Source organism: Mustela putorius, unplaced genomic scaffold, assembly GCF_011764305.1.
Source record: "Mustela putorius furo isolate JIRA1106 unplaced genomic scaffold, ASM1176430v1.1 tig00004007_pilon_pilon_pilon, whole genome shotgun sequence".
Lineage (NCBI taxonomy): Eukaryota > Metazoa > Chordata > Mammalia > Carnivora > Mustelidae > Mustela > Mustela putorius.
This window is the reverse complement of record NW_025422145.1, coordinates 1,184,199-1,211,706: the sequence shown is the minus strand read 5'-3', so window position 1 is coordinate 1,211,706 and position 27,508 is coordinate 1,184,199. Positions and strand designations below refer to the sequence as shown.

Here is a 27,508-nt window from a genome sequence, read left to right as displayed (position 1 = left end):
CAACCACAGATTTTTTTTTTTTTTTAATCTTGAGAGCTGATTCTGATATGCATGCCCAGTTACATATTCCAGGAATAAGAATTAGAAATTCTGTATAACCCTAGAAATAGAACTGAGATTTTAAAAAAGGAAGAAAGTATCACGAAGGGAAATCCTCAAACAAAACAAAACAAAACAAAACACAGTAGCCATAAATAAAAGGCGTTTTGAGGAAAAAGAGTTGAAACAGGGTCGCAGGTTACAGGTCTGCCAGGCTCACGCCGGGTCCAGGATGCAGATGGACTAGAGGACTGAAGGACACTCCAAGACTGACCCTCCTTCCCAACTTTGGACTTTCATTCAGAAGTTTCTGTAGAGGCTGCTTTTAGGCAACAGGCTTGAGCAATGGAAAACCATGGAAGGTCCAAGTGTCCACAGGGATCACTAGGCTGAAGGCACACGGGCTCAGTAGGCGACCCATCTCCAAATATCCATAAGCCCCAGCTGACCAATGGACTCCTTACAACCAGGCACAGGTACCAAGAAAGGAGACTTCCACACGTCCCCAAACTTGTCACTTCCCCCTTTAACTAGAGCCCCAGCTCCTCCTTGCCGACAGCCTCTCCTCTGTGGTCCCGCCTGCGCCTTCCTCGAGATGCAGCCATTAAACTTCTAACGCCTTTGTTCTGCCTCCAGTGAATCCTTTCCCCTCCTGTGCTTCCGGCCCCCACCGGAGCGGGTCCCTCTACAGCTTCTGGCTGTGTTTCATGTGGGGATCAGGAGGATCGTCATGATTTGTGATTACTGTGTCAATTCATTTTGTTTCATTTTATGTGTTCACATGGGTGCTTTTTTTTTTTTTAAAGCGAGATTTAGTTTATCTGACATTGGCTGAGGACCAGTGAAGACCAGTGAAGGGTGGGAACAGCCCCTGCCTCTAACAGGGTCACACTCTGTGGGGGAGAGGGTAGGAAAGCACGGAACAGCAGGACGATGACAGAATGCAGTACCAGGGCAGGAAGCTGAAGTATGGAGATAAGGCACAGGGTGAGGGATGACGTCACTTACAAGAAAAGTGAGTTAGAAGGGCAAATCGCTTTCCTCAGAAAAAGGGCCAATCCTCTGAATCAGAAGAAGGTATGTGTGAGCAAGGTGTGCCAGGGAGCAGCCTGAACTAGTGAATAAGTAAACATTTAGTGCAGTCCTTTGGATACTACGTAGTGCTTGAAGCTGATGTTCTCCATGTGGTGCCCCTGGACAGAGACCAATCTTCCTCCCCTGTGTTTTCTTTTCTCCCCCCCCCCTTTTTTTTTTTTAAAGACTTTATTTGTTTATTTGACAGACAGAGATCACAAGTAAGCAGAGAGGCAGGCAGAGAGAGGGGGGAGGAAGCAGGCTCCCCGCTGAGCAGAGAGCCCGATGCGGGGCTCGATCCCAGGACCCTGGGATCATGACCTGAGCCGAAGGCAGAGGCTTTAATCCACTGAGCCACCCAGGCGCCCCTCTTTTTTTCCCTTTCTTAAAAAGAAAATGCATCCTCCCTCTGTCAAGTCTCAAGTCCGCTCTCAAGTCTGGACCGGCGCAGACTGCAACAGCCAGCTAAGCCCTCCGCCTCCTGCAGTGTGCAAATGTAAGAAGCCATTCCCGTTCAGCAGCCATCAGGAGGTGGGATTATTAGGGTCCGATGATCACAACACGTTGTAGTGACTTCGCCTTGTCCACCAGGCGTTGTCCCTGTGACATTCTGGAGGGGACCAGCAGGGCAGGCTGCGACGGCCCAGACTCGGAACTCAGGGCGAGGACGCCCTCTGGTGGCCGCAGGCGGGCGCCGTGACGCTCAGGACCTTCCTTTGCCCTTGGCGCGCCCGGGAGCCCGTCTTTCTACATGATCCGGATCAAAGGACCGGTCTTGTTCTGTCGCAGCCCTGCAGGGTTGCCATTTCGGGAGACAGGAGTGGGAGGAAGCCTGTCCCCGAAGGCAAGAGGAGGCTTTTAAACCTTTGAAAACATATTCAGCAGGAAAGTGCTTTGTGCTCCGTTAGAGCCAGGAAAGAGCAGTTTTGACGAAAGGCTTCTTTTGTTCCCCGGGTTGAGGAAGGTCACATTGTCTTCTCCAGATCAAGAAGTTTTAAAGAGGGCCTTAAGAAGGCCCTGGGGTGAGGATCCAGACTTCTTATCACGTTCTCAAAAGAGCAGTGAATCTCTAAAAGGGCTAAGAACCCCAAAGAGATCTCCACTCCCGAAATTCCAGACACTGTGTTTTCAGTGATCCCCCAAATTTTTGTGTTATTAATAACCCAAATGTCCACCGGTAGAGGAAGAGGGGAAATTAGAGGCCAAGTGGCGTGGTGGTGAAGTTCAAGGCTCTCTGGCACCTGCGGCAGCTGCAGACTGTTTCTGTAAAGGGGGATGGGAGAGCAGGGGCTCCGGGGGGCTGTGGTGGGAACTGGATGGGGGGAGCAGTCAGGGTAGGATGGGTGGGAGGCGGCCTCTGGGTGGAGCTGGTGGTTCAGGTGTGAAATGGAAGAGTGTTGCGCCAACCAGAGGAATGCCATGAATTTATAGGTATTGATTTTCTGGAAAGATGGCCAATGGAGGTCACCAAAAGGAAAATGCAAACTGCAGATCAAAGATGCACGTCCCATGTGGGGAATGATCCGACTCCAGAGGTGTGTACATGTATAGATAAAAGATTTTTTTTAAGAGTCTGGAGAGGTAGGACGCCTGGGTGACTCAGTGGGTTAAAGCCTCTGCCTTCGGCTCAGGTCATGATCCCAGGGTCCTGGGATCAAGCCCCACATCGGGCTTTCTGCTCAGCGGGGAGCCTGCTTCCCCCCTCTATCTCTCCCTGCCCCTCTGCCTACTTGTGATCTCTGTCAAATAAATAAATAAAATCTTAAAAAAAAAAAGAGTCTGGAGACTCTTTAAATAATTATTAATATTTTATTATTAATTATTATTAATATTATATATTAGATTACAGATTATATTATTAAATCAAAATCATTAAAATAATCATTAATATTAATATTAATAATTATTAATAAAACTTATTTAATAACGAATTATTAATAGTGGTTACTTCTAGATAAGTTTGGAAGCAGTGTTGTGTGTTTCTTAAACCTATGTGGAGTTTATACCGTTTCATTTCGAGGCAACTATGTTTTTGGGAAGTGAGGGTGGAAAAGAAAGCAAGCAATGCACTGTCTTATGCGACAGTAGCTAATCACAAAGTAAGGCAGGTGGTCACAGTTTCCTGATAAGCAACAGCAGTCTACAGAGAGATTTTCTTGTCACTGTACCCTTTAGCATTGTTGGAATATTTCACCATGCGAATGTATGCATTATTTTTTACAAAAAAGTTTTCATTTCCTAACAAACAAACAAAACAAAACAGGGCAATTTAACCTTATATTTGGTCCAGCAAAAATTTACTAAGTGTGAGGTGCTGTGCTAAGCTCAGAAGGTACGCAAATGACTAAAACGGCCTCTGCTGTCTAGGAGTTCATGGTCTAGGTCAGCTTGTCGCACTGATGTGCTTCCAAATCACCTGGATGTGTTGTGTGTTGGTTAATTGTTACTGGATAGCAAATCACCCCAAAACTCAGCAGCTGAAAACAATAAGCATTTATTATCAAAAGTAGCTGCTGACAGTCAGGACAGAGTGGTTTACCTGGGTGATCCTGGCTCCGGGTCTCTCGTGAGGTTGCCGACAGGATGTCGCCCAGAGCTACATTATCTGAAGGCAGTACTGGGGCTAAAGGATTCTCTCCCCAGATGGTGACCATACCTGGTTACTGGCAGGTGGGCTCCGCTCTTCGCCATGTGACCCTCTCTACAGATTAACCGCTGGCAGTGGGCTTTCCCTAGACTGAGTGATCCCAGAGAGAGAGGTGAAAGCTGAAATAGTCTTTTATGCGCTGGCAGCCCGGGCGGTCACACTCCATCATTTCTACCACTGGTGAGAAACAAGTCACCAAGTACACAGCCCACACTCAAGGCAAGGGGAATCGGGCTCCCCGAAAAGAGGAGTATCAAGGAATGTGGGGACAGAGTCTAAAACGACCACATCTTGTTAAAAATGCAGATTCTGTTTCAGAAGGTCTGGGGAGGAGGTCCGAGTTTTGCATTTCTAACATGCCACCAGCTGGTCTGTGGACGACACTTTGAGTAGCAAGAGAATCAAATACATGCAAAGAACTGTACCTTGGGTTGCCTCTTTGGAACTATGCTGCTTGCAAAATAACATCCTTTGTCCTCCTGGCATCATCTTTGGATGGTGTCCAATTTTAAAATCACATTTTCCCTGAAAGGTCAGAGCCGTAAAGTAAGGGAAAGACAAGATTACCTCGTTAATACACGAGGACAAGCTGTAATGGAATTAAAAACAACCACAGGGGGATTCAGAAAATCTCTCTGGTCTTGTTCTGGAAGCTCTCAGAAGCATAAACCATCAGCCATCAATTCTTAAGGGGTTGCTAAACAAACAGCAAGAAATCTGTGCTTTTAATAAGTATTGTACAAAATGTCTTTATATGACTAAGATTCCTGGCTGTACCGCTTACAAAATTAGCTTTGATATCGGAGGGCAAGAAACAGAACCAGCATCTCAGAAAATCAAGGCTCTGACATGCTTTGCTGACTTGAAGGGTGACACATTAAAAAAAAAAAATCGTTTCCCTATTCAATAGATAGGATCAAAATTTGCTTTCCAATGCAGCATAAAACTATAAATCCTGTATTTTTTTTTAAAGATTTTATTTATTTATTTATTTGTCAGAGAGAGCGAGCGAGCGAGCGCACAAGCAGGCAGAGTGGCAGGTAGAGGTGGAGAGAGAAGCAGGCTCCCCTCCGAGCAAGGAGCCTGATGCAGGACTTGATCTCAGGACCCCGGATCATGACGTGAGCCAAAGGCAGTGGCCTAACCAACCAAGCCACCCAGGCGTCCCAATCCTGTATTTTTTCATTGCTATGATTCACATGCCATAAAAATCGTCATTTTCAAGTGTACGATTCAGTGGTTTTTTTTTTTTCTAATGGTTGTGCAACCATTACCGCCAGCTAATTCTAAAACATTCATCACCCCAAAAAGTAACTGTAACTGTGTCCATTAGCAGTTACTCCTATTACCCCCCATTCCTTACAGCCATAGGGAACCGCTAGTCTGTTTTCTGTCTCTATGGATTCGCCTCTTCTGGACATTTCATATACATGGACTCATACAATATGTGGCCTTTTTTGTCTGGCTTCCTTCACTTAGCATTTTTTTTTTAAAAGAAGATTATTTATTTGACAGAGATCACAAGTAGGCAGAGAGGCAGGCAGAGGCAGAGAGGGGGGAAGCAGGCTCCCCGCTGAGCAGAGAGCCTGATGCGGGGCTCGATCCCAGGACCCTGAGATCGTGACCCGAGCCAAAAACAAAGGATTTAACCCACTGAGCCACCCAGGTGCCCCAGAATTTTTTTTTTTTTAAACTATGCATAACAATTCCCATTTAACTGTGTTTTGTGTAGAGGTCAGTGGCATTAAGTACATTCACATCATTGGACAACGACCACCACCATCCATTTCCAGCATTTTCATCTTCGGTTTTGAAGCTTTGTGTCCAAAGATCACATTTTTAAGGTTTATCAATGCTGTAGCACTTATCAGTACTTCCTTCCTTTTCTTTTTTGACTATATAATATCCCATGGTATAGATATGCTATATTTTGTTTATCTGCTAATCAGCTGATAGACATTTGGATTGGTTCCACTTTATGGCTATTATAAATAATGTTGTTATGAACTTTCATATATCTCTATTTATTTGAACTCTTTTTTTCATTTCTTTGGGGTTTACACCCAGGGGAGGAGTTACTGCATCATATGGTAACTGTATTTAACTGACTGAGGAACTGCCAGACTGTTTTCCAAATGGGCTGCACCATTTTATACTCCCACCAGCAGTGCATGAGGAGCTAGTACCTCTACACCCTTGCCAACACATCATTTTCTACTTTGAGTACAGCCATACTTGTGCACAAAGTGTTACCTCATTGAGGTTTTCCCTAAAGACGAATGTTTCTGTGCATTCATTTCAAATGCTTATTGGCCATGGGTACATCTTCTTTGGAGACACATCTCTTCAAACCCTTTGCCTGTTTTTAACTGGCCTGTTTATCTTATTGTTGAGTCGCGAGACTTCTTTATATACTCTCAGTACAAATCCCTTATCACATCTATGATGTGCAAACATTCTCGCCCATTCTGTGGGTTCTTTTCCCTTCTTGAAAAGCACAGTAGTTTTTATTCTGATTAAATCCAATCCGTGTGGGACGCCTAGGTGGCTCAGTTGGTTGGACGACTGCCTTCGGCTCAGGTCATGATCCCAGAGTCCCGGGATCGAGCCCCGCATCGGGCTCCCAGCTCCATGGGGAGTCTGCTTCTCCCTCTGACCTTCTCCTCGCTCATGCTCTCTCTCACTGTCTCTCTCTCTCTCAAATAAATAAATAAAATCTTAAAAAAAAAAAATCCAATCCGTGTTTTTCTCTTTTGTTGCCTGTACTTTTGGTGTCGTATCTAGGAAACCATTGTCTCATCCAAGGTCACCAAACTTACCCTTGCATCTTCCAAGAGTTTTAGGGCTTTAGCATTACCATTTATATTTTTAATCCACTTGAGTTAATTCTTGTAAAAGCTTTTAAGGGTCCAAATTCATTCTTTTGCATGGGGATGTCCAGCCTGGTTTTTGTTGTTGCTGTTGTTTTGTTTTCTTAAGTCATCAGCAAGAAGCACGGAGAATGGCTTTTCTTTGGTTTCTTGGTAGCATTTCCCCCTTCTCTTGGGCAGGCGTTGAGTTTTATAGTAAAGCATACTCTACAGAAACCAGAACCCAGGGGCCCAGCCTGCCTTGGTAGCATCTTTTCAATAAAACTCTACTGAATTTTGCAGAGAAGCACATGGAGTAGTCTTGAATTACTAGTTATATGAAAAGGACTGTGAACAACGGAGAGCTATTTCTTCATTGAATCCCCTTGATGACTATGTGCCAGTGATTAAAACAAAGATTCCTGCCCTACAGCGTTTACAGTCTTGCAGGGAGAAATAGACAAAAACCAAGTAAGTACATTATATAAGATGCCAGAAGGCGGTTAAGTGTTGTGGGGAAAGAAATGGAGGAGTTGAGCACCCGGCATGATGCATGAGATGCATGAGTGGGGTAGGGTTTGCAATTCTGAAAAAGGTGGTCAAGGTGGGCCTCCTTTAAGAGGTGACATTTGAAACGAAAGTCTGAGAATTGGTGAGGGATTTGGCCATGTGGCTGGGAAGGAACACTGCGGGGAGAGAGAAAACAGCCATTGCAAAGGCCCTGAGACAAAAGAGTGCCGGTATTTTGAGAAATGGCAAGGAGCCCAGCGTGGCTGCAGCGGACCGAGGAAGGGGGAAGCGGTCAGAGGGCCAGATCACACAGGTTCTTAGAAACCCTTTTAGGGACTTTTGACTTTGATGCTGAGGGAACTGGGAAAAGCCACTGAGGGGTTCTGAGCTGAGCCGGAACATGGCCTGGCTTACAGTTCAAAGGACCACTGTGGCTGCTGGGTTGAGCACAGATTGTGGGAGGACAGGGAAGGCCAGAAGAATAGTAAAGAGGCTTCTAAAATAATCCAGGCTTTGGCAGAGCCTGTAGGATATCCTGGGTGAGCAGATAGGGGAGGGATTTAGGTAGGTGTCAAAGGTGAGTCCAGAGATTTGGGCCTGAGGACCAGAAGGATGGAGCTGCTATTAACTATGATGAGGAAGGCCGGCTAGTAGGGCACCGGGATGGAGAAGGGAAGAGGAGCTTGAGGTTCTCCCTGATGTCCAAGTGGAGGGGCTGGGTAGGCAGCAGGATATTTGGGAATAGAAAGCTAGGCTGAAATAGGAATGTGGAGGAATGAGCCACAAGGCCGGATGGGATACCAAGAAAAAGAGGAGAGACAGAACAGGGCCAAGAACCACACCGTGGAACCCTCTAGCATGTTGAAATCCAGAGGAGAGAAGGAACAGCTAAAGAGACCACTGAAAACAATGACAGTCTTCCACTCCATTGAAGGATTTGACAGTCTGGCTTTGTCGATCTTCAACAACCTCGTGTTTTAAATTACCTTTGGTTATAAGTGAACTCAAAATTTTTATTCTTAAAGATTTCTGTTGGGGCGCCTGGGTGGTTCAGTGGGTTAAGGCCTCTGCCTTCGGCTCGGGTCATGTTCTCAGGGTCCTGGGATCGGGCCCCACATTGGGCTTTCTGCTCTGCAGGAGGCCTGCTTCCTCCTCTCTCTCTCTGCCTGCTATTCTGCCTGCTTGTGATCTCTGTATGTCAAATAAAATAAAAAATAAAAATCTTTACAAAAAAAAGATTTCTGTTATTTTGGGGACACTTAGGTGGCTCAGTTGGTTGAGCGTCAGACTCTTGGTTTCGGCTCAGGTCATGATCTCAGGGTCCTGAGATAAAGCCCCACGGTGCGCTGCACTGGGTTCTGAGCTCAGCCGGGAGTCTGCTTGGAGATTCTCTCCTCCTGACCCCCAACCCCGAAACACATGCACATTTCTCACACTCTTTCTTTCTCCAAGATTAAAAAAAAAAAAAAAAAAAAAAAAGATTTCCATTATTTTCTTAACGATTCATTCTTGATGTTTTGCAAAAAAATTAACCATGGACCAAACAAGGACAGGCTTCGTCTGTTGTAACTGGAACTTGGTGAACAATCGGCCTTCTGGCATAAGGCAGCACAGGAAAAAAATCAACACTAGAGAGTTTTATTAATGAAAAAACAAAAACTTCTTAAAGTTTATTAACAAAATTCATATAACGATAATTGCACATTTCCTTTTCTGCCAACGCTACTCATTTAGTCACTGTCATCCTTTATAAACCGGGGAAAGTGGACATACTTTAAAATCTTTCTGATAAATATATCGCCATGCTGCATCCGGCCTGGATGAGGCTCTTCAAGACGGTGTATGCTGGAGCCTGTTAAAAATGACAATAAGCAAACGAAAGAAGTATGTTCTATGTTCACTTGTAGCAGTAAGACACGGCCTGGTCTGGCCGGGCTGGAATGCTCTAGGTAAGACGTAAGATCTAACAGACTCTTTTAATTCACAAGGTTGGGATGGTTCCATAACTGCCAGAACATCTGAATCACCTAGTGTCTCATCGGGAAGGGGGAAGAAGCTGCCAGGGGAGATGGTGAGGGAGGAAGGAGGAAATAAGATTCCTAGTGGGGAGCACGGATTTGCTTGCCTTTCTGTCAAAGCCGTATATTGGTTTGCTTTCTTGGGTGGTTACTTTGAAATCTATTTCTCTGGAAAAGAAAACCCTCCTGCCCCTTAATCTTCCTAATAAGGTATTCAAAGCACCACCAGCAAACAGTACATAGGAAGGTCCCCTACCAGTTGTGCATCATGTTCAAGGCCTATGTCATGGTGCTCCAGCTCTTCATCCCGAAATTTCTTTATCACCTGGTTAAATACAGAGAAATCAGAGCAAGTCAGCATCCAACTCTCCCACTGTCCAGTCTTCTTCTGGAGGCTAAAGCCTCATACTACTGCCTAAGACAGGGGTAGGCAAACTTTTCCTACAAAGGGTCAGGGAGTCAGTACTCCAAACTCCACAGGCTGGATGGTTCTCTTCACAACTACTCCATGCTGCCAGTATATGGGGAACAGCAGCCACAGACATGTAAGCAGATGGGTACGGCGCTGTTCCAACAAAACAATTTAGAGAAACAGGTGGTCTGCTCCAGACCGGGGTTTACCAACCCCAAACTTAGACTTAAAAAAAAATTGAAGTTCCCTTATCTGCTGTAGAAAATTGCCTGAAGATACCCGTTAGCTCATTTATTTAATCTGAAGAGTCTGTGCTTGCATTTGCTGAACAGCTATGGATGACCCAGAAGTGGAGGATAAAAGCATGGGCTCAGGAGACACAGCTTCTGGTCCCAAGTCTGCCGGAGACAGGGCTGGGTCACAGCCGTGACCAGTGCCCATGGCTTTGGCTTTCTGTTCTTCCTGCCTTAAGAATGAGGCACTGTCCTAGGTTTCTATGGCCTGTCATTCCCTACCTTTCTATTTTTTTCCTTCTTAAGTTGCATACCTACCCTTTTCTCCCTTATTGGCCTCTTTCCAGAGTATATTCAAATACCTGAAGAAGTTCCGTGTATTTTTCAGGTTCCTTCTCCATCAGCGTCCTGATCTGGTTGTTATAGTGATGTGCTATGGACTCTTCCACAGCCACAGTGCAGGCCATTGCTCCCTCCTTCCCAAGCAGGGCCGTTCCCGCACCTGGAACAGTCAAATCCAGAGCAGTAAAGGATGGGCCTAATACCACACTACGGAGGGAGATCATGTCAGGTTCATCAACCTCGACACTACGGGCTCTGGGGCTGGGTAATTCCTTGTGGGGGCCATCCTGGGCATCGTAGGCCACTTGGCAGCTCCCTGGCTTCTACCTACTACACGTCAGCAGAAGCCCTGGTCATGACAACCAAAAATGTCTCCAGACGCTGCCTAGTATCCTTAGGAGCAACCTACCTCCATAAGAACTTCTGTGTTAGGTGGTATCAGGTCACGAGGTGAAATCCTGAATCACAGAATAGGAATACTATTCTCTTTTCAGGGCTCTTCCGAACCTTCTGCTTATGGCAAGAAGAGAGTCTTCATTTGGGGTGAGTGTGTCTTTGATTCTCTTTTAACATTTACTCTTCTCTCTTTTTTAAAAGCGTGCTATCTCAGGTTTAGAACCTGTGTCAGGGATTATCACTTGGCCACACCTGAATCGCTCTTTCTTTCCCTCCTCTGTTGTATTTGTTTTTATTGTGCCTTCTATTTATAAAAGTACTGATTTAAATAAATAAATATTTAAATAAATTTAAGCAAAAAAAAAAAAAAAAGGGCCATTTAGCTTTTAAAAAGACTAAGGAAATAAGAAGGTTCTAAGAGAACATGAAAAGAATTATGGAATCGGTACTTTAACAATTTAATTGTGCCAGACCCCTAAGCTCACGTAAGCTCTTCTGGACAGACACATACCCAGTGCAAACCCCGCCACATTCCAAAAGGGCATCAGAATCGTCGGCCGCACCCTGAATGCAACCAACAACTCGTTGAACTTTTTCAAGTGATCCTTTTCTTGATCCCACATTTTCTGTAAAAAAAACCAGTAAAGACATTTGAGCATCACATGGAGGCCACGTGCTGTATACCAGGCAAGGTACATGCCCTGTCCAGGGCAGGAAAAGGAAGCAAAGTGGAAATGGAACGAATAAATGGGAACTGCTATTTCCCCTGTTTCCCCTTGAATCACTGGAGGGAAAAAGCAGAACACCAGACTAAAAAGCACTGTGGATACAGAGAGTGCCAACAAACCGAGAGAAGAGCCTCTCTCTCAATTCCCATTAAGTGGGCCCAAACCTTGGTTCCAGCAGAAGTTCTCGGACCTGCACAGCCTATTAAGGGACAAGGCCCACACTAATGAGAAATGAGATGTTCAGCCCACTCCGACATCAGGAGGGCACCGTTAGCACCTATTGGGTCATTGCCTTCTCAACTGCGAGAAAGCAAGTATCATTTACATCAAAGGAAAAAGGGGGGCGCCTGGGTGGCTCAGTGGGTTAAGCCGCTGCCTTCGGCTCAGGTCATGATCTCGGGGTCCTGGGATCAAGTCCCGCATGGGGCTCTCTGCTCAGCAGGGGGCCTGCTTCCCTTCCTCTCTCTCTGCCTGCCTCTCTGCCTGCTTGTGATCTCTCTCTGTCAAATAAATAAATAAAATCTTTAAAAAAAAAAAAAAGGAAAAAGGGATAATGATAAAAGAGCTAATACTTACATGCACTCCTAAGCGCCAGGCGCCGTCAAACAGCTTTAAGAAGGCAACTCATTTAATCTGCACAAACTACTATTGTTATCATCCCCATTATACAAATAGAGGAAGTGAGGCACAGAGAGGCTAAGGAACCTGTCCGAGAACTCAGAGCAGGCAATCTGACTTGTGCTGAGGGTCTACTGCACGCTGGACATGGTATTAGCTGCTCTGTGCCACTTCATTTATTCCTCACCAAAACCCAATGAGGTAGATGTTATTAGCTCATTTTGTAGGTATGGACATGGAAATGGAGACACAGAGAGGTCATGTAACTTGCCCAAGGTCAGTCACACAGGTAGGTGGTGGAAGCAAGCTGGAATGTGAACCTGGGTCCTTATGATTACAAAGTCCAGGCCCCTCCCTCTGCTTCTCAGTAGAAGATATAAAATATCCCCGCTGGGGACAGGCTCACACCCTCTCCGCAACGGGTGCTCTCACCTAATGCAATGACTCTTAACCATTTTTTATCCCACAACACGATGAAATTTTAGTACCTCATATATACCACATATCCGTTTATGTACTACATGTCTGTTTGTACTTTATACATAAGAATAATATACTTTTCAATCCCAAGCTCCCACCCTGATAGGCAATTTTTGCTCTCCCTTGCAAATGCATAACGTAATGTGATTCATGACTCTAAGGCCTTTGGATCCCCACGTTGCTCAGTAAGACCAGGCTGAGAGGGACAATGAAGTACCCACCTGAATGACTGGCCCGACACTGGTCCGGCCCAGGACGGCCATCTGTCCTGCATAGATTCGGTTCGCTCCATATTCACCTGCGTGATCCACCCGGATTATTCGATCCACAGCTGCCCGACTGATACTGTCTAAGGTCATTCCTGAACTGGAAAACCTGACACTGATTCTTCTTCCAAAAGCTGCAATGCAAATGTTTATTCTTTATTACTCTCGGGTAGAAGAGATGTTTCCTTCTACAGGAAGAAAGGGGCACCTCAGAACAAAGGTCACAGATGAGATACCATAAGTATGATATATGCCCATAAATGTATTGTTTAACCTGCAGTGGTTTGTTGTTGTTGTTGTTGTCGTTGTTTTTAACAGACAGAGATCACAAGTATGCAGAGAAGCAGGCAGAGAAAGGGGGAGGCAGGCTCCCCGCCAAGCAGAGAGCCTGATGCAGGGCTCGATCCCAGGACTCTGGGATCATGACCTGAGCCAAAGGCAGAGGCTTTAACCCACTGAGCCACTCAGATGCCCCTGTTTTGTTTTTAAAGCAAGCTATCTGCAGGGCACCTGGGTGGCACACAGTTGGTTGCGTGGCTGCCTTCAGCTCAGGTCGCGATCCCAGGGTCCTGGGATGGAGCCTCACATCAGGGTCCCTGCTCAGCCAGGAGCCTGTTTCTCCCTCTCCCTCTGCCACTGCCCCTGCTGGTGCTCTCCTGTTCTCTCTCTCTCTGTTAAATAAATAAATAATCTTTTGAAAATAAAAAATAAATAAATAAATAAAGTAGGCTCTACACCCAACATGGGGCTTGAACTCATGACCCTGAGATCAAGAAACACATGTTCTCCTGTCTGAGCCGGCCAGGCATACCCCACCTTTTTAAAAAGTGAATTAGTTACCAACACTTAAAACATATATTTTACCTAAAGATCTGGATTTCTGGCCTCACATGAAGCATAAAAAGATCTGGAAATACTGAACCTGGCTTTTCAGCAGCTGACGTGGCAGTGAGACATGGGGCCTCTAGAAGAGCTTGGTTCTCCGGTTGACCTACCCTCCAGGCCTGCTTTGTTCCCACCCTTGGCTGTACCAAACCTCCTAGGGAGCTTTCAAAACCAGGATGCTCCTCCCCATTCGATCTTGCCGTGGATTTTTTAAAAGCTCTGTGCACGAATCTTTTCTGCAGCCAAGGTTGAGAACCACAGATTTAAGTTCTCTCAAAACGCCTGGAGCATGTGATTTGGTGAATAAGCCTTAGAGCTTAGGTTTGATATTGTCATGGTACATTATCAATTCAACTCCTCTCTTCGAAATATAAATTCTTCAGGACGGATTAAATTTTGCCTTTTTTTTTTTTTAAGATTTTATTTATTTATTTGTCAGGGATAGAGGAAGAGAGAGAGCGAGCGAGCACAGGCAGAGAGGCCTGGAGAGGCAGAGGGAGAAGCAGGCTCCCTGCCGAGCAAGGAGCCCGATGTGGGACTCAATCCCAGGACGCTGGGATCATGACCTGAGCCGAAGGCAGCCGCTTAACCAACTGAGCCACCCAGGCGTCCCTAAATTTTGTCTTTTAAAAAATCTCCTAGTAGTAACACCTTGATTGTATTCTCTGAGCTTTGCATTAAGGCATCTCCAGAATTTTTCCCCTAAGAGTTTTACAATGTGTTCAGGTATATAAGGGGTTATCAGCTCATTAAGCAGATATGAAAAAGAGATCCAGTGAGGCCAGTCAGTTTGTAATGTGAATTGTGATGTGTGTTGGTATCACCCTGAGATGTGTTTCAAGGCTCTTAAGCACGACTACCAGATCTTTAATATAGACTTCTTTTCATTTAACCTAACTTCTACAGCCTAAAAATGTGTGGAAAACTTCACTTTGAGTACATCTGTAGGGTTTTCATTAAAAGGCTTGAGTGCTTTGGACACAAGGTGATGGGACAGGCTGGATAAAATTTGAACTTTTCGACCAGGTTCAACCAGGGTTTTAAATGCCTCACTATTTACAAAGAAGCATGGACATGGGGGTCTGAAATATGGTGACCTAGCTTTGAGCCATTCCTCTGCATGAACTGCTCCATCTCACTGAACATATCTGATTCAAGAAACTGATGGAGAGGGACCTGGATGGCTCAGTCGTTGAGTGTCTGCCTTCGGCTCAGGTCCTGAAATCAAGCCCCGCATCTGGATCCATGTCGGCAGGCTCCTTGCTTGGTGGGAAGTTTGCTTCTCCTTCTCCCACTCCCCTTGCTTGTGTTCCCTCTCTTCCTATCTCTCTCTCTCTCTTCTGTCAAGTAAGTATATACAATCTTTAAAAAAAAGAAAAGAAAAGAAACTGATGGAATCCAGGAGATGGACACCAACAACTGGATGGAGTCCAAGTTCTGCCAGGTATAATGTACCACTCAGATCTGTGCCATAACACAGCAGGTCACTCTGGTCATGACCATGTTTTTACATGGAGAACAATTTGGCACATTTGACAAAGGTAAGGTAGCCTGTCCCAAGTTGTTGCCTCCAACTCCAAGGACCTGTGCTCCCACTAACCTGGCCTCCTCGCAGAAAGAGGACTCCTACAGATTGAAACTGAAAATGACGTGCTGGCCCTATTTCTCAAGATAATCTTGCATGCTGCTTCTTTCATTTGTTACTCCTATCTCAAAACATGTTAATGGGAAAGACAACCAGGTACTCATTAAAACAAACAAACACAACGTTTAAGGGGAAATAGCAAAGGGCTGAGTACACAGGATGAGTTCAAATACACAGCTTCTAATGGGCAGGACTGTATTTCTATTAAAAACATACTATGGGGGCAGATGGTTAAGCACCTGCCTTCAGCTTAGGTCATGATCTTTAGGTCCTGGGATCAAGCCCCACATTTGGCTCCCTGCTCAGCGGGGAGTCTGATTTTTCCTCTGGCTCTCTCCCACTCATGCTCTCTCTCAAATGAATAAATAAAATCTGAAAAGGAAAAATAAATACTACACAGTTCCCTAGCACTGCCACCACTTTTCCAGATTCCGGCACCTAATAAATGATTTATTTGAGGGGTGTGTGGAAGATTGGGTCTTGAAATGTATGCCAGTTACCTTTTCACGATCTCTGCACGGTGTCTTTAAAAAGTATGGGATGGTTGGGGCATCTGGCTTACTCAGTCAGTAGAGCATGAGACTCTTAATCTTGGGGCTGTGTTTAAGCCCCACAGTGGAGGCAGAGATTACTGATTACTTCATGTGTTTCTTGTCTCTAACAGTAACCTTGGACAAATCAAAATCACCATTACTTACAAATAAAATTGGCAATAATAATCAGGTTATTTCGTTTTTAAGGAAACATATAATAGTAACAACTTTCGTAGTTATCATAAAGATAAAACGAGATACAGGAAGCAAAGTAACTTTATAAATGAAAAAGAATGATTCTTAATCTGCTATGCTCATTGGCTCAACAAAGGAACATTAAGTCACGTTTAACAATCCTCTGAGTTTTTCCCTGCACTGTCACACATTTTAAATTTGAGTAAAATAAAGTTGAGGCCAGTGCTTGAAGCTCTCAAATACATCATTTTACGTTAGTGCTTTCCCAAACTGTGAAACACCTAACAATGATGATACCTAGGAGATTTTAAATGGTATATGGGAAGATCTTAAGTGGTTTATAAACATGCATTAAATACACCCACGTAGTTAGAGTTACTCTCTTTTAAATCTTTCTCAATTCCTCTAATATCATTGAAGAGAATGTCTCAGTTAATAAATACCTCCCTAATACTTGCTAATTCCCTCCCCCCCCCCTTTTAAGCATAAAGACGGTTTGGGGTTCAGGCCTTGGTAGACAATCTAACACAATTCATTAATTTGTTTTCAGCACTTTTTAAAAAAAATTACTCTATTAGGGGCCAGCAATACTGGTTTTCCGCTTTTACCATGAGGATTTAATTTCTCTGAAATTATTTAATTTAAAAATGGAACACGGCTGCAGAAAAAGCACATTTAGTCATCAAAAGCACAAGTGGTTATTTCTAAAAGGCGAAAATCTTTAGGTGGTTCAGGAATGCTTTAACTTTTGGAGAAAACCACCTCACAACAATTTTCTGACGCAGCTCTGATGAAAAAAAGGATAGAAAGACCGGGGAATGGGAGAAGGTCCCATCTCCCTATCCCGATTACTATGCTTCTACATGCTTCCACCACCCTGGTGCTTCTCAAACTTCATGCAAGTCATTCGAAGGTCTTGGTAAAATGCAGACAAAGCGACCGTGTAAGTCGGGGGTGGGACCTTTGACCCTGCACTTCCTTCCCCACTCCGTTAATTATTTATTAATTATATAATAATATGCAGTTTCAAAAGCTCACAATCTATTTCGTGATTATTTTAGTCTTGGAGGATTGGGTAGATTTTACTGAGCAGCTTTGAAAATAAGTCACGTGCTTCCAGAGTTTTCTATAATGATATATATATGTAAAATTTATATTTTAAATTTATATAAAACATATTAAAATTTATATAAAATTTATATATATATATAAAGTGAATTTTTTTTCAAATTTCTTTTCAGCGTTAACAGTATTTATTGTTTTTGCACCACACCCAGTGCTCCACGCAATACGTGCCCTCCTTAATACCCGCACTTCTAACAAGCCCACGCCTCTGGTCGCTTGACCACACTGTGCCTACGGAGGCCCTGAGCGAAGGCTAGAATAACACCCGCAGGGCACCGAACGTTCAAGGTCGCCACCTGTACTCAGCCTGGAATGCCCACCACACCTGCAGAGACGGCCCGGTACAGGTGTGCCATTACGTCATGCCACAACACGCCGACCCTGAGAGGACACTTCCGAGCGTCCCCGCTGACCACCACGCCCCTCCCACCCCGCATTCTCCCTACGCACTACGGTTCCCGCCCCGCCTATCAGCGCCCCGAAGTTCACGCCTCGAAGTCGCTCTCCGTCGCAGCCTTATGACGTCGATGAACGTCTGACCTCCCCCCCACCCCCCGTGACCTCTCTAGTGCAGGCCACATGCTAAAATTCCCTGGCCCGCCGGTTGAGCGCGCGGCCGCGGCCGTCCTCCTACTTTACCTGAGTACGGCCGCAGAGCGCCCGTGCGCAGCTGCCACAGGGAGCGACCCGCCGCCTCCGCGGCGCAGCCCATTGCTGTGACACGATACCCACTCCCCTGCGCGAGGCGGGATAAAAGTGCTTTCAGCGCAGACTGATGACGCAGAGCAGACGTAGAGCAAACACTGCGTGCCCTCCCATCGGTGGACACGCCCCTAGGCCCCTGCTTCCATTCGATTGGCTGGAAAGGGCAAGTGGAAGGAGGACATTGGACATGATCACCATCAATCACTCAGGTGAGCAACGGTTGTGAAAGAGGCTTGGGTTGCTAGAGATGAGGATGCTGAATTGCTCTTCCCGAGATCCTGCCAGGGTAAATTCCTGGGAAAAAGGATCGTGAAGGGATCTTTTACTGGCACAGCCATTGTATTTTTTGCTCTACCAACAGGAAGGAGAGTTTTCTCTGTGTGTATCCTACATTGGCTTTAAAACAGTAGAAATTGCATGGTCAATAGTGTCTCTAGGTGGTGAGACTAATATCCGAGGAGCCTTAGATCTCTTTTTTTTTTTTTTTTTTTTTTTTTGTACAAAGAATGTGGTTTTAGGTTTTTTTGTTTCCACTTCTCTCTTGGTATTTATTTTGGTGCAAATTGTTTTGGGTATGGGATGGGCTAGGGAGAGGACTTAACACTTCTAACAAATGTACCACTCTGAGGGGGGATGCTGAGAATGAGGGTGACTATGCATATGGGGGGCAAAGGGTATACGGGACATCGCTACCTTAATATTTCTGTGATTCCGTAACTGTTCAAGTTTTGTTGTATATTTTTAAAATAATGCAAATCCAATGATACAGCAAACCTCCTTCAAGGGATCTGTCCAACAGAAATAATTTTTCAGGGGCGCCTGGGTGGCTCAGCCGTTAAGTGTCTGCCTTGGCTTGGGTCGTGCGGTCCTAGGGTCTTGGTATGGAGCCCCATGTTGGGCTCCCTGCTCAGTGGGAAGCCTGCTTCTCCCTTTCCCTCTCCCCTGCTTGTGTTTGCTCTCTAGCTGTCTGTCTCTCTGTTAAATCAATAGAATCTTAAAAAGAGAAAGAAAGAAAGAAAAACGTGTTCCTGGGTGGCTCAGTCGGTTAGGAACCTGCGCTGGGCTCAGGTCATGATCCTGGGGTCCTGTGATGGAGTCCTGTATCCGGCTCCCTGCTCATCGGAGGGCCTGCTTCTCCTTCTCCCTCTGCCTGCCGCTTTGCCTACTTGAGCTATCTCTCTGTCAAATGGGTGAATAAATTCTTAAAAAAAAAAAAAAAGTAAAAAAATTTTTTCAGATGTGTAGGGTATATATATGAAAGGAAAAAGTCAAAGATGCATTTCTGGAAGGATATAGAACAAAACATTTAATATTGGTAACTTTAGGGCGCCTGGGTGGCTCAGTGGGTTAAGCCTCTGCCTTCAGCTCAGGTCATGATCTCAGGGTCCTGGGATCAAGTCCCACATTGGGCTCTCTGCTCAGCGGACAGCCTGCTTCCCCTCTCTCTCTCTGCCTGCCTCTCTGCCTACTTGGGATTTCTCTGTGTGTCAAATAAAGAAATAAAATCTTTTTTTTTTTAAGATTTTTTTTTTTAATTTGTCAGAGAGAGAGAGAGTGCGAACACAGACAGACAGAATGGCAGGCAGAGGCAGAGGGAGAAGCAGACTCCCTGCCAAGCAAGGAGCCCGATGTGGGACTCGATCCCAGGACGCTGGGATCATGACCTGAGCCGAAAGCAGCTGCCCAACCAACTGAGCCACCCAGGCGTCCCAAGAAATAAAATCTTTAAAAAATATATATATATTGGTAACTTTAGAGGGTTGGGATTGTGAGAAGGGGCCTTTCACTTTCTACTTCACACCCTTGATCATATCTTTTTTCCAAATTACTATAAAATATTTAATATACTATAAAATAATTGAAGGTGCTAGTTATTTTGAAACTACTCTAACTACAAATAACAAACTATGGAATAGTTTATAAAATCCAAATACTTAGTGAAAGCAAGGATGATGTAACATTCTCATGTAAAGCTACTGAGAATATAAACCTCTCAAAGGCCCAGTGTGTTCTTTCTAAACCTTCATCATAATTCCACTTCTAGGGGCGCCTGGGTGGCTCAGTGGGTTAAGCCGCTGCCTTTGGCTCAGGTCATGATCTCAGGGTTCTGGGATCAAGTTCCGCATCGGGCTCTCTGCTCAGTGGGGAGCCTGCTTCCCTCTCTCTCTCTCTCTGCCTGCCTCTCTGCCTACTTGTGATCTCTCTCTGTCAAATAAATAAATAAAAATCTTTTAAAAAAATAATAATAATTCCACTTCTAGGTCTCTGTCCCTAAAAAGAAAATATGTTAACAAAAATTTATAGGTGTCCCAGTTATTGTCAGGAAAATTTCAAAACAAAATGTTAAGCAGCAAAGGAATGTTAAAAATTAAGACCCATCTGTATGATGTTATATTATGTAGCCCACTGAAATGTTTATAAAGAACTTTTGAAGAAACATAGTAAGTGAAAAAGAAATGAGAATACCAACATGTTTTTTCTTTGTTTTCATCCCATCCTTCCTTCCTCTGTGCTCTTTTGTTTTTCTTTTAAAGATTTTATTTATTTGACAGACAGAACACAAATAGTCAGAAAGGCAGGCAGAGAGAGAGAGGGAAACAGGCCCCCCAGCGAGCAGAGAGCCGGATGAGGGGCCCGATCCCAGGACCCTGGGATCATGACCCAAGCCTAAGACAGAGGCTTTAACCCACTGAGCCACCCAGGAACCCCTCCTCTGTGCTCTTTATCTGAAAAGGAATTTGGCTCAAAGATTAACAGTGACTGTTCATAAATGGTGCTTATATGTGATTTTTCACTTTTCTTCTCTGTAGCTTTCAGTGTCCCTGTATTTTCTATAATAAACAAGTATTTTTAAAATGAGAAAACAAAATTTCAAAAAGAAAACACATATTAGGGGTGCCTGCGTGGCTCAGTTGGTTAAGCAACTGCCTTCAGTTCAGGTCATGATCCTGGAGTCCTGGGATCGAGTTCCACATCGGGAACTCCCAGCTTCGCAGGGAGTCTGCTTCTCCCTCTCACCTTCTACCCTCTCTTGCTCTCTCTTACTTCCTCCCTCTCTCTCAAATAAATAAATAAAATCTTAAAAAAGAAAAAAGAACTGGGCACCTGGGTGGCTCAGTGGGTTAAATAAAGCCTCTGCTTTTGGCTCCAGTCATGATCCCAGGGCCCTGGGATTGAGCCCCGCATCAGGCTCTCTGCTCAGCAGGGAGCCTGCTTCCTCTCTCTCTGCCTGCCTCTCTGCCTACTTGTGATCTCTGTCTGTCAAATAAATAAATAAATCTAAAAAAAAAAAAAAAAAGAAAAGAAAAGAAAAGAAACACATTAGTCTCAAATTCCATTCTCAAGCATAAAAGTAAATATATGTATTATTTTCCATTTAAAGATGAGGGAATTTCATCTGGGTGAAGACACCTGTACAAAGTAATACAATTAAGCAAGTAGCAAACCCATCCCAGGTCCCATGCACCCCATGCATTGGAGAGAAAATATACCAGATGGAATTTACTAATAAAATATACCCTATATAAAGAAGATATACCCTATATAAAGAAGATACATTCAGAAGTCCTATCTTCCTAGGGATCAGACCTTGCAGCTCTACTCTGGCAAAATTAATTCCTTTCTTCATTATTATTTACTCGTGACTAGCTGCAATCAGATACTACCAAATAAAAACTTGCCTAACTGGATTCTGCTCTTTGCTGGGATGAGAATATTTTGTGATTTCAAGAATATGGAAGCCTGCCTTGATAAAGAACAAGAACCTGTTCTTTAGGAGAATGGGGCAGAACAGAGAAACAGAGACAGGCTTGGCACTGACTTCTAAAATTCTAGCTCCCCCTGTTTGTAACAGGATGGGGGATGGGAAGCAGCTTTGGTGAGTTGCAAACAAAAGTATCTAGCAAGGAGTTAACCCTTGCACACTGATACAATGGAAGCTATGTATTAAAAAGAATGACATGGTTACTTATATGGAAAGATCTGCAAGATGTTATTAAGGGGAAAAAAGGGAGAAGTCAGAAATATGTATTTCATATATTCAACCACACACATATATATCTGTCTGAACATGTACTATGATTTTCTGGGAGAATTAAATAAACATCATTAGCAGTGGTTCCCTCTGGAGTTTGCGGCTGGGAAGGGGAATGCTTGAAATAGTTTTATGTCTTTTCAGTTTAAAATATACACATATAGGGGTGCCTGGGTGGCTCAGTGGGTTGAGGCCTCTGCCTTCGGCTCAGGTTGTGATCTCAGGGTCCTGGGATCAAGTTCTGCATCGGGCTCTCTGCTCAGTGGGGAGCCTGCCTCCCCCCCTCTCGCCTGTCTCTCTGCCTACTTGTGATCTCTGTCAAATAAATAAATGAAAATTTTAAAAAATAATAAAATAATAAAATATACACAATATACCTCTCCCTTAAATTCAGCAGAGCCAAGGAGTCTTAAAATCACTCATCTGATGGATTGCATTAAACACTTGTGTGATTCTAGGAAAAAGCAAAGAGCGACTTTATCAAGTTCCATGATCACTTGATTGCTGACAAGAAACCTCCATAAATTCCAATATGCACACACACATTTTAAAACTTTCAAGATACTGTTTAATCAGTAGTTATAAGGCACATTTGTTAGACCTGCGCTTCAACAATTACACAGACATCCCTTGAAGTTATTAAAGTTGTCAAAATATATAAAAACATTCAAGTAAGAGCTATGCAAACCAGCAGCATTTAACCGAAACAAAGATATTAGCATAAATCAGTATTGATTTTATAACAGGGAAAGAACAGAGCTTCCATCTCACACATTTACAAACACACACACACACACACACACACACACACACACACACACATCTTGACTGTCCTCAAAAGCATGGTGAAGGCAAAAAAACATCTCTATAAGTGTGCTTGGCAAAAATGCCAACAATTAGATTTTTTTTCAAGTGAGGACAGAGTGAACTTTTGATTACTCAAAATTCCATGATACTAATTATTAGCTTGAAAATCTCATCGGTCTCACAGGTACATAAATATCCAGTGTTAATGCTAACTTTGGGGAAGAGGCGGAAAATGATCGGGCAAAGGGGCAAATACACAGAAATGTGTGTGCCACGGCAAGCTCACTTTGCTTCTCGGAGCAAGGAATCATTCATTTTTGAGTAACGGAGGGATAGGGGTGATGGTGGGAAATACTGTTAGCAGCAGCTTTCTAAAACCTGTGCCAGCTTTAAACTCCAGGCTACTCCCTAGGAAAAGCTTTTGAGCCAGTGAACGGAAGGAAAACAGAAGAAAGGCTCACACAGTCTGTTACAAAGCTAAGTACTTTGGAAAAGATCCCGAAGACGTTAAGACGAGAACTGATTATGTGAAACAATAATTTAGGCTTATATTCAAAGGTTCAGAGCTATCAATTTGGGGTAAGCTTATGATGAGGTATTTACTGCACCTTTTTTTTTTTTTTTTCCTGTAATGGAAACCCTGAAGCAATTCTCTGCGTATTTTGTAAAATATAAAAGAGCCCTTAAAAAATGGATATGTGCCTTGAAGATGTCAGGAGTCAGTGTACTCCAGGTCACTGGCACAGGCTGGTCTGAGGCTGCGACCCACAGCCCTCCAGCGCTCCTGCACATCAGCCCCATCCTCTGTGCACGTCCTCACCTGCCCTTTCCAGCCTGGCTCCAAAGCGTGTAGTGTCCTTCAGAGATGGGGACCTGAGTGCAGCGAGGGAAATGGCATTTTGGAAGACTTGAAAGACAAACTTTGCCTCTTAGTTTTGATGACCCAGGGCCAGGACAGACCCAGCACCGTGGAGGCAGTTTCCCCCTGAGCACGAAGGCTGTAGCAAAATGCCCCGGGAGCTAAGACGTCAAGGTCCTAACAAGGTCACCAAAAACAACGCCACGACACCCGCACGAAGGGAGCCGCCTTCAGGAAAGACCTGAACTCCAGAAAAATATATTTTACAAGTTCCGCTCCAAACCCAGGTGGACTGTGTAGGCTCGGCTGGTCACAAGGTCAGCTTAACGAGCAGGTTCCTCATTGCCCATCCAGTCGGTTCTTCATATCCTTCTGGGCTTCTGTTAGTTTCTGGATCAGGTAACGCTTGTCACGACTTTCCTAAAGGCAGAAATCGGCGCAAGAACACATTCAATATATTTGAAAACAAATGTCTTCATTTCAACAAAATCAATTACCCGTCAGACTCGGGGTTAAGGATCCCAACCCCTGGACTGTGGTAACGGCCTCCAGACTGGTCTGCCTCTTGCTCTCTTGCCCCTCCACAGCCTCTTGTCCACAGAGGAGCCAAGAGTCTTTAAAAAAATAGTCGTCAGACGGATGGGGCGCCTGGATGGCACAGTCGGTTGAGAGTCCGACTCCCGGTTTCTGCTGTGATCTCAGGGTCATGAGACTGAGCCCCAAGTCGGGATCCGCAATCACTGTGGTGTCTGCTTGATATTCTCTCTCAAAATCTCCCTCGCACCGGCTCACGCACACGCTCTCTAAATAGGTAAATAATCTTTTTTTTTTTTTTTTAAGATTTTATTTATTTATTTGACAGAGAGAGATCACAAGTAGGCAGAGAGGCAGGCAGAGAGAGAGAGAGAGGAGGAAGCAGGCTCCCTGCTGAGCAGAGAGCCCGATGCGGGGCTCGATCCCAGGACCCTGAGATCATGACCTGAGCCGAAGGCAGCAGCTTAACCCACTGAGCCACCCAGGTGCCCATAAATAGGTAAATAATCTTAAAAAGAAATGTACATCAGACTGCTACTGTGATTGGTTTCCCATCACACTCAGAATTAAACCCAAACTTGTCACCAGAGCCCTCACACTGTGCCGTGACCCTAGCGGACAATCCAGGATCATCTAGACTCTTTGGCCATGCCACCTGTCCCCGGGAGTGGCCTCGCTGTCCCCTCTGCCTGTTACTCTCATCCCCGAGGCCTCCCACAATGGGCTCCTCGTCCTTCAAGTCTCAGCTCCAATGTCACCTCCTCCAAGAGGCCCTCCGTGACCACCATCTACAGCCCCGGAGGGCCGTTCCTCACCTAACTCTACCGTCTGTGTTATCTTCACAGAGGCTCCCGCTACTGGAATTCATGGTTTTTCTGTAACTATTCAGCAGTCTCGTCTCCCTCTGTCACCACTGTATCCCAGCACAGTATGAGGGGCAGGCAGTGATCACTGTACACACTGAAGGCATGGACAAGCCCATGACTACGTGAAGCTGGAGAAGGCCTGGCCCCAGTGCAGTTCTGGGAAGCAGTGGTGAGCCACGCCACGGCATTCCATCCCCTCCCTGGGGAAAGCGCCACTCTCCTTTAGTTGTCCTGGGTAGATGTCCCCAGCCATGACCCTCTGGACCTGCTCTTCCTTACCAGGGACAGCTGCTCTCGGAGCTGGACCACCACCCGCTTGTGCGCTCCGGCCAGGGCGATGAAGTAAAACATGATGAGGCTGTAACACAAGGAAGCGGTCACTAAGGAGTCTGTGCCAGCTGAAGGGCCGCTGGATAAACAACCCGGTCCATTTTGCCCAGAACAGGTTCACTTCTGTTAGGAAGAGAAAGAAAGAAGAGAGAGGGAGGAATGGACAGACAGGTGGAGGGGAAGGAAGAAAGGAAGAGAGGGAGGTAGGGAGGAAGGAAAAATCTGGGGTGTGACGTTCTGGGATCCAGCCCCGCACTGGGTGTAGAGATTACTTTAAAAAAAAAAAAATGGGAGGGAGCGAGGGAAGAAGAAAGGGATCTCTCCTAAGCAGAGGACATAAGAAGCAGCCCCAGAGGGGTATTTAGTTAGCAGTGGTAGTAGAGACTGATGCATGCCTTGCTTTTTAAGTCAATATTAAAAGTTGTTGTTGTTCCCCTGGCACACACGGTATGACAGGGAAAGAGAAAGAGATAGTCCAGACAGCTCAGTATGGAAGGAACTGGCTGTGGATGATCACTTCCCCGGCCCCCGCTTCCTCATCTACAGCGAGGATAATACAGTAAAACCTGGGGAACAACAAGCCTAGGATAATAGATCTTTGAATAAAAGCAACGGGCTGTTGGCTCCTGTCTTCTGTGTGGTCCCAGATCTCAGAACGGGGGTGGCTGAAGTTATTATCTTTGGGGACAGGGGCATGTGGAGTGGAGGGCGAGCCGCCAGGAAAACCGTAGGCAATCTCATTCCATTCCATGAAGGGGCGGTGGTTTCCTGTCTAATCCCCCCAGACAGGGCTGAGGAAGTCATGGAATCGCTCTTATCAATGATACTCTTCTGGAACACACTGTGGCCACAAGGCAAGAATGGCCAGATCAGGCAACTGCCATCAGATGGTGCCAGCCAAGCCATAGCTTGGAGTCAAACCCCCCAGGACAGAGTAGCTGGATCCTGAGGTACTCAGAATCCCAGGCTGACTGTCTGCCTAGCTTCCCCAAGCCATTTTATTAATCTCTATCAAAGGTATCCTACCTTTAGCAAATAAATTTTTCGGGTTCTCTTCTTGCATGGTGGTGGGGTTTTACGGTCAGAATATATCAAGAGATAATTGCAGTGATTTCATTACAGTTAATTCATGCCAGCTATAATCAATTCTAGTTATCTGTAGTAGTTACATTCCATAAAGCCTCCAGGAACACTGACCTAGTGACTTCTGAACCAGTGCCCCTAGGGGACGAACTGGGGTAGGTTCCTTGAGTCACCGGTCACAACATTCTTGTCAAATGATCAATACCCTATTTTATGTTTCTTATTTATTGAGAAGGTTATCAAAATATAACCTTGTTTCTGTTTAAAGACATCTTATTTAAATATTATTGTTGATTCCTTAACATTGAACCTGGCATCACCAGCGCTATCATGCATGCCTGAATGAAGCTTATCTAATTTACATATTTTCTTCGCAGGGCACATCCCAAGCCCTCTTGCACCTAGGAATGACTAGAAGCCCTTCAGTATGCTTGGGGCCAATTTAAACAGGGAAATGACCCACCAAAAGCACAAAATGCAAGAAACCTGGCCCCACAGAGATCACAAAAGGACACTTACTTATAGTATGAGAGCTGAAACAAGAAGGCAGACTACTGAGCATTGTTCAAGTCTAGCCGGTAACATGCATGCTATGGCATGAATGTTTGTATGCCCCCCAGATTCATGTTTGAAATCCTAATCCCAAGGTGATGGTATTAGGAAGTGGGGCCTTTGGGAGGTGCTAAGGTCATGAGGACGGTGCCCTCATGAATGGGATTAGTGCCTTGATCAAAGGGACCCCAGAGAACTAGCTCATGCCATCTGCTGTGTGAGGATATGAGAAGTCTGCAAGCCAGAAGACGGCTCTCACCTAACCACACAGATGGACACCCTGACCTTGGACTAGCAACCTCCAGAACTATAAGAAATAATTGGTTATAAGCCACCTAGTCTATGGTATTTTCTGTAGGCAGCAGCCCAAACAGACTAACATAGTGATTTTGGGGTGACTCCAATTTTTTGCCACTGGGTGCAAGTCCACAAATAACCATGAACTTGCCTCAAGCACTGATTTTGGGGTTACAAAATATTTTAGCAAGTAGGCATATTCATAACACAGACACAAAAAATGGAATCCATTAATAATCAGGACAGACTATAATTAAAACAACACCCAGCACATAGTAAGACCTCAATGTACATTTGTGATTAGAATTATTTTATTATTATTATTTTTTAATGTAGGCTCCACACCCAGGATGAAGCCTGATATGGGGTTTGAATCCCTGACCCTGAGACTGAGACCTGAACTGAGATCAAGAGTTAGACACTTAGGGGCACCTGGGTGGCTCGGTC

At 44.9% G+C, this 27,508-nt stretch overlaps 2 protein-coding genes across 8 annotated transcripts in view; both read right to left on the bottom strand.

Annotated features, from left to right (window-relative positions):
- Positions 1-8,760: 8,760 nt before the first annotated feature.
- Positions 8,761-17,787, bottom strand: COQ7 (coenzyme Q7, hydroxylase). 3 transcript variants are annotated; one of them, XM_004750302.3, is made up of 6 exons: positions 17,635-17,787; positions 12,568-12,746; positions 11,032-11,146; positions 10,145-10,284; positions 9,394-9,462; positions 8,761-8,971 (listed from the first exon to the last, which is right to left on the bottom strand). In XM_004750302.3, the coding sequence occupies exons 1-6, from the start codon at positions 17,705-17,707 to the stop codon at positions 8,894-8,896; spliced, it is 654 nt and encodes a 217-aa protein (XP_004750359.1). In that variant the 5' UTR covers positions 17,708-17,787; the 3' UTR covers positions 8,761-8,893. The 3 variants fall into 3 exon arrangements, with proteins under 3 accessions (XP_004750359.1, XP_004750358.1, XP_004750360.1); XM_004750301.3 differs by lacking the exon at positions 17,635-17,787 and adding an exon at positions 17,321-17,436; XM_004750303.3 differs by lacking the exon at positions 17,635-17,787 and adding an exon at positions 17,292-17,432.
- A 4,491-nt stretch (positions 17,788-22,278) lies between these two features.
- Positions 22,279-27,508, bottom strand: part of TMC7 (transmembrane channel like 7) — a 54,805-nt gene continuing 49,575 nt past the window's right edge. For 3 of the 5 annotated variants that reach the window (XM_045072121.1, XM_045072119.1, XM_045072123.1), the window contains 2 exons: positions 25,079-25,157; positions 22,279-23,819 (listed from right to left, as the gene is read on the bottom strand). In XM_045072121.1, coding sequence (XP_044928056.1) covers positions 23,809-23,819; positions 25,079-25,157 — 90 coding nt within the window. In that variant the 3' untranslated portion in view covers positions 22,279-23,808. Of the gene's footprint in view, positions 23,820-25,078; positions 25,253-27,508 lie in introns of those variants that run through there. The other 2 variants (XM_045072122.1, XM_045072120.1) reach the window with 1 other exon arrangement.

Excerpts from the sequence above, each read along its gene's own strand:
- COQ7 (XM_004750301.3), bottom strand. The coding sequence starts at position 17,432 with ATGCGGGGTGGGAGGGGCGTGGTGGTCAGCGGGGACGCTCGGAAGTGT. Across the intron at positions 12,747-17,320 it reads GTACCGGGCCGTCTCTGCAG|CTTTTGGAAGAAGAATCAGT; the intron begins GTGTGGTGGGCA and ends TTTGCATTGCAG. Across the intron at positions 8,972-9,393 it reads TTGAACATGATGCACAACTG|GCTCCAGCATACACCGTCTT; the intron begins GTAGGGGACCTT and ends CATTTTTAACAG.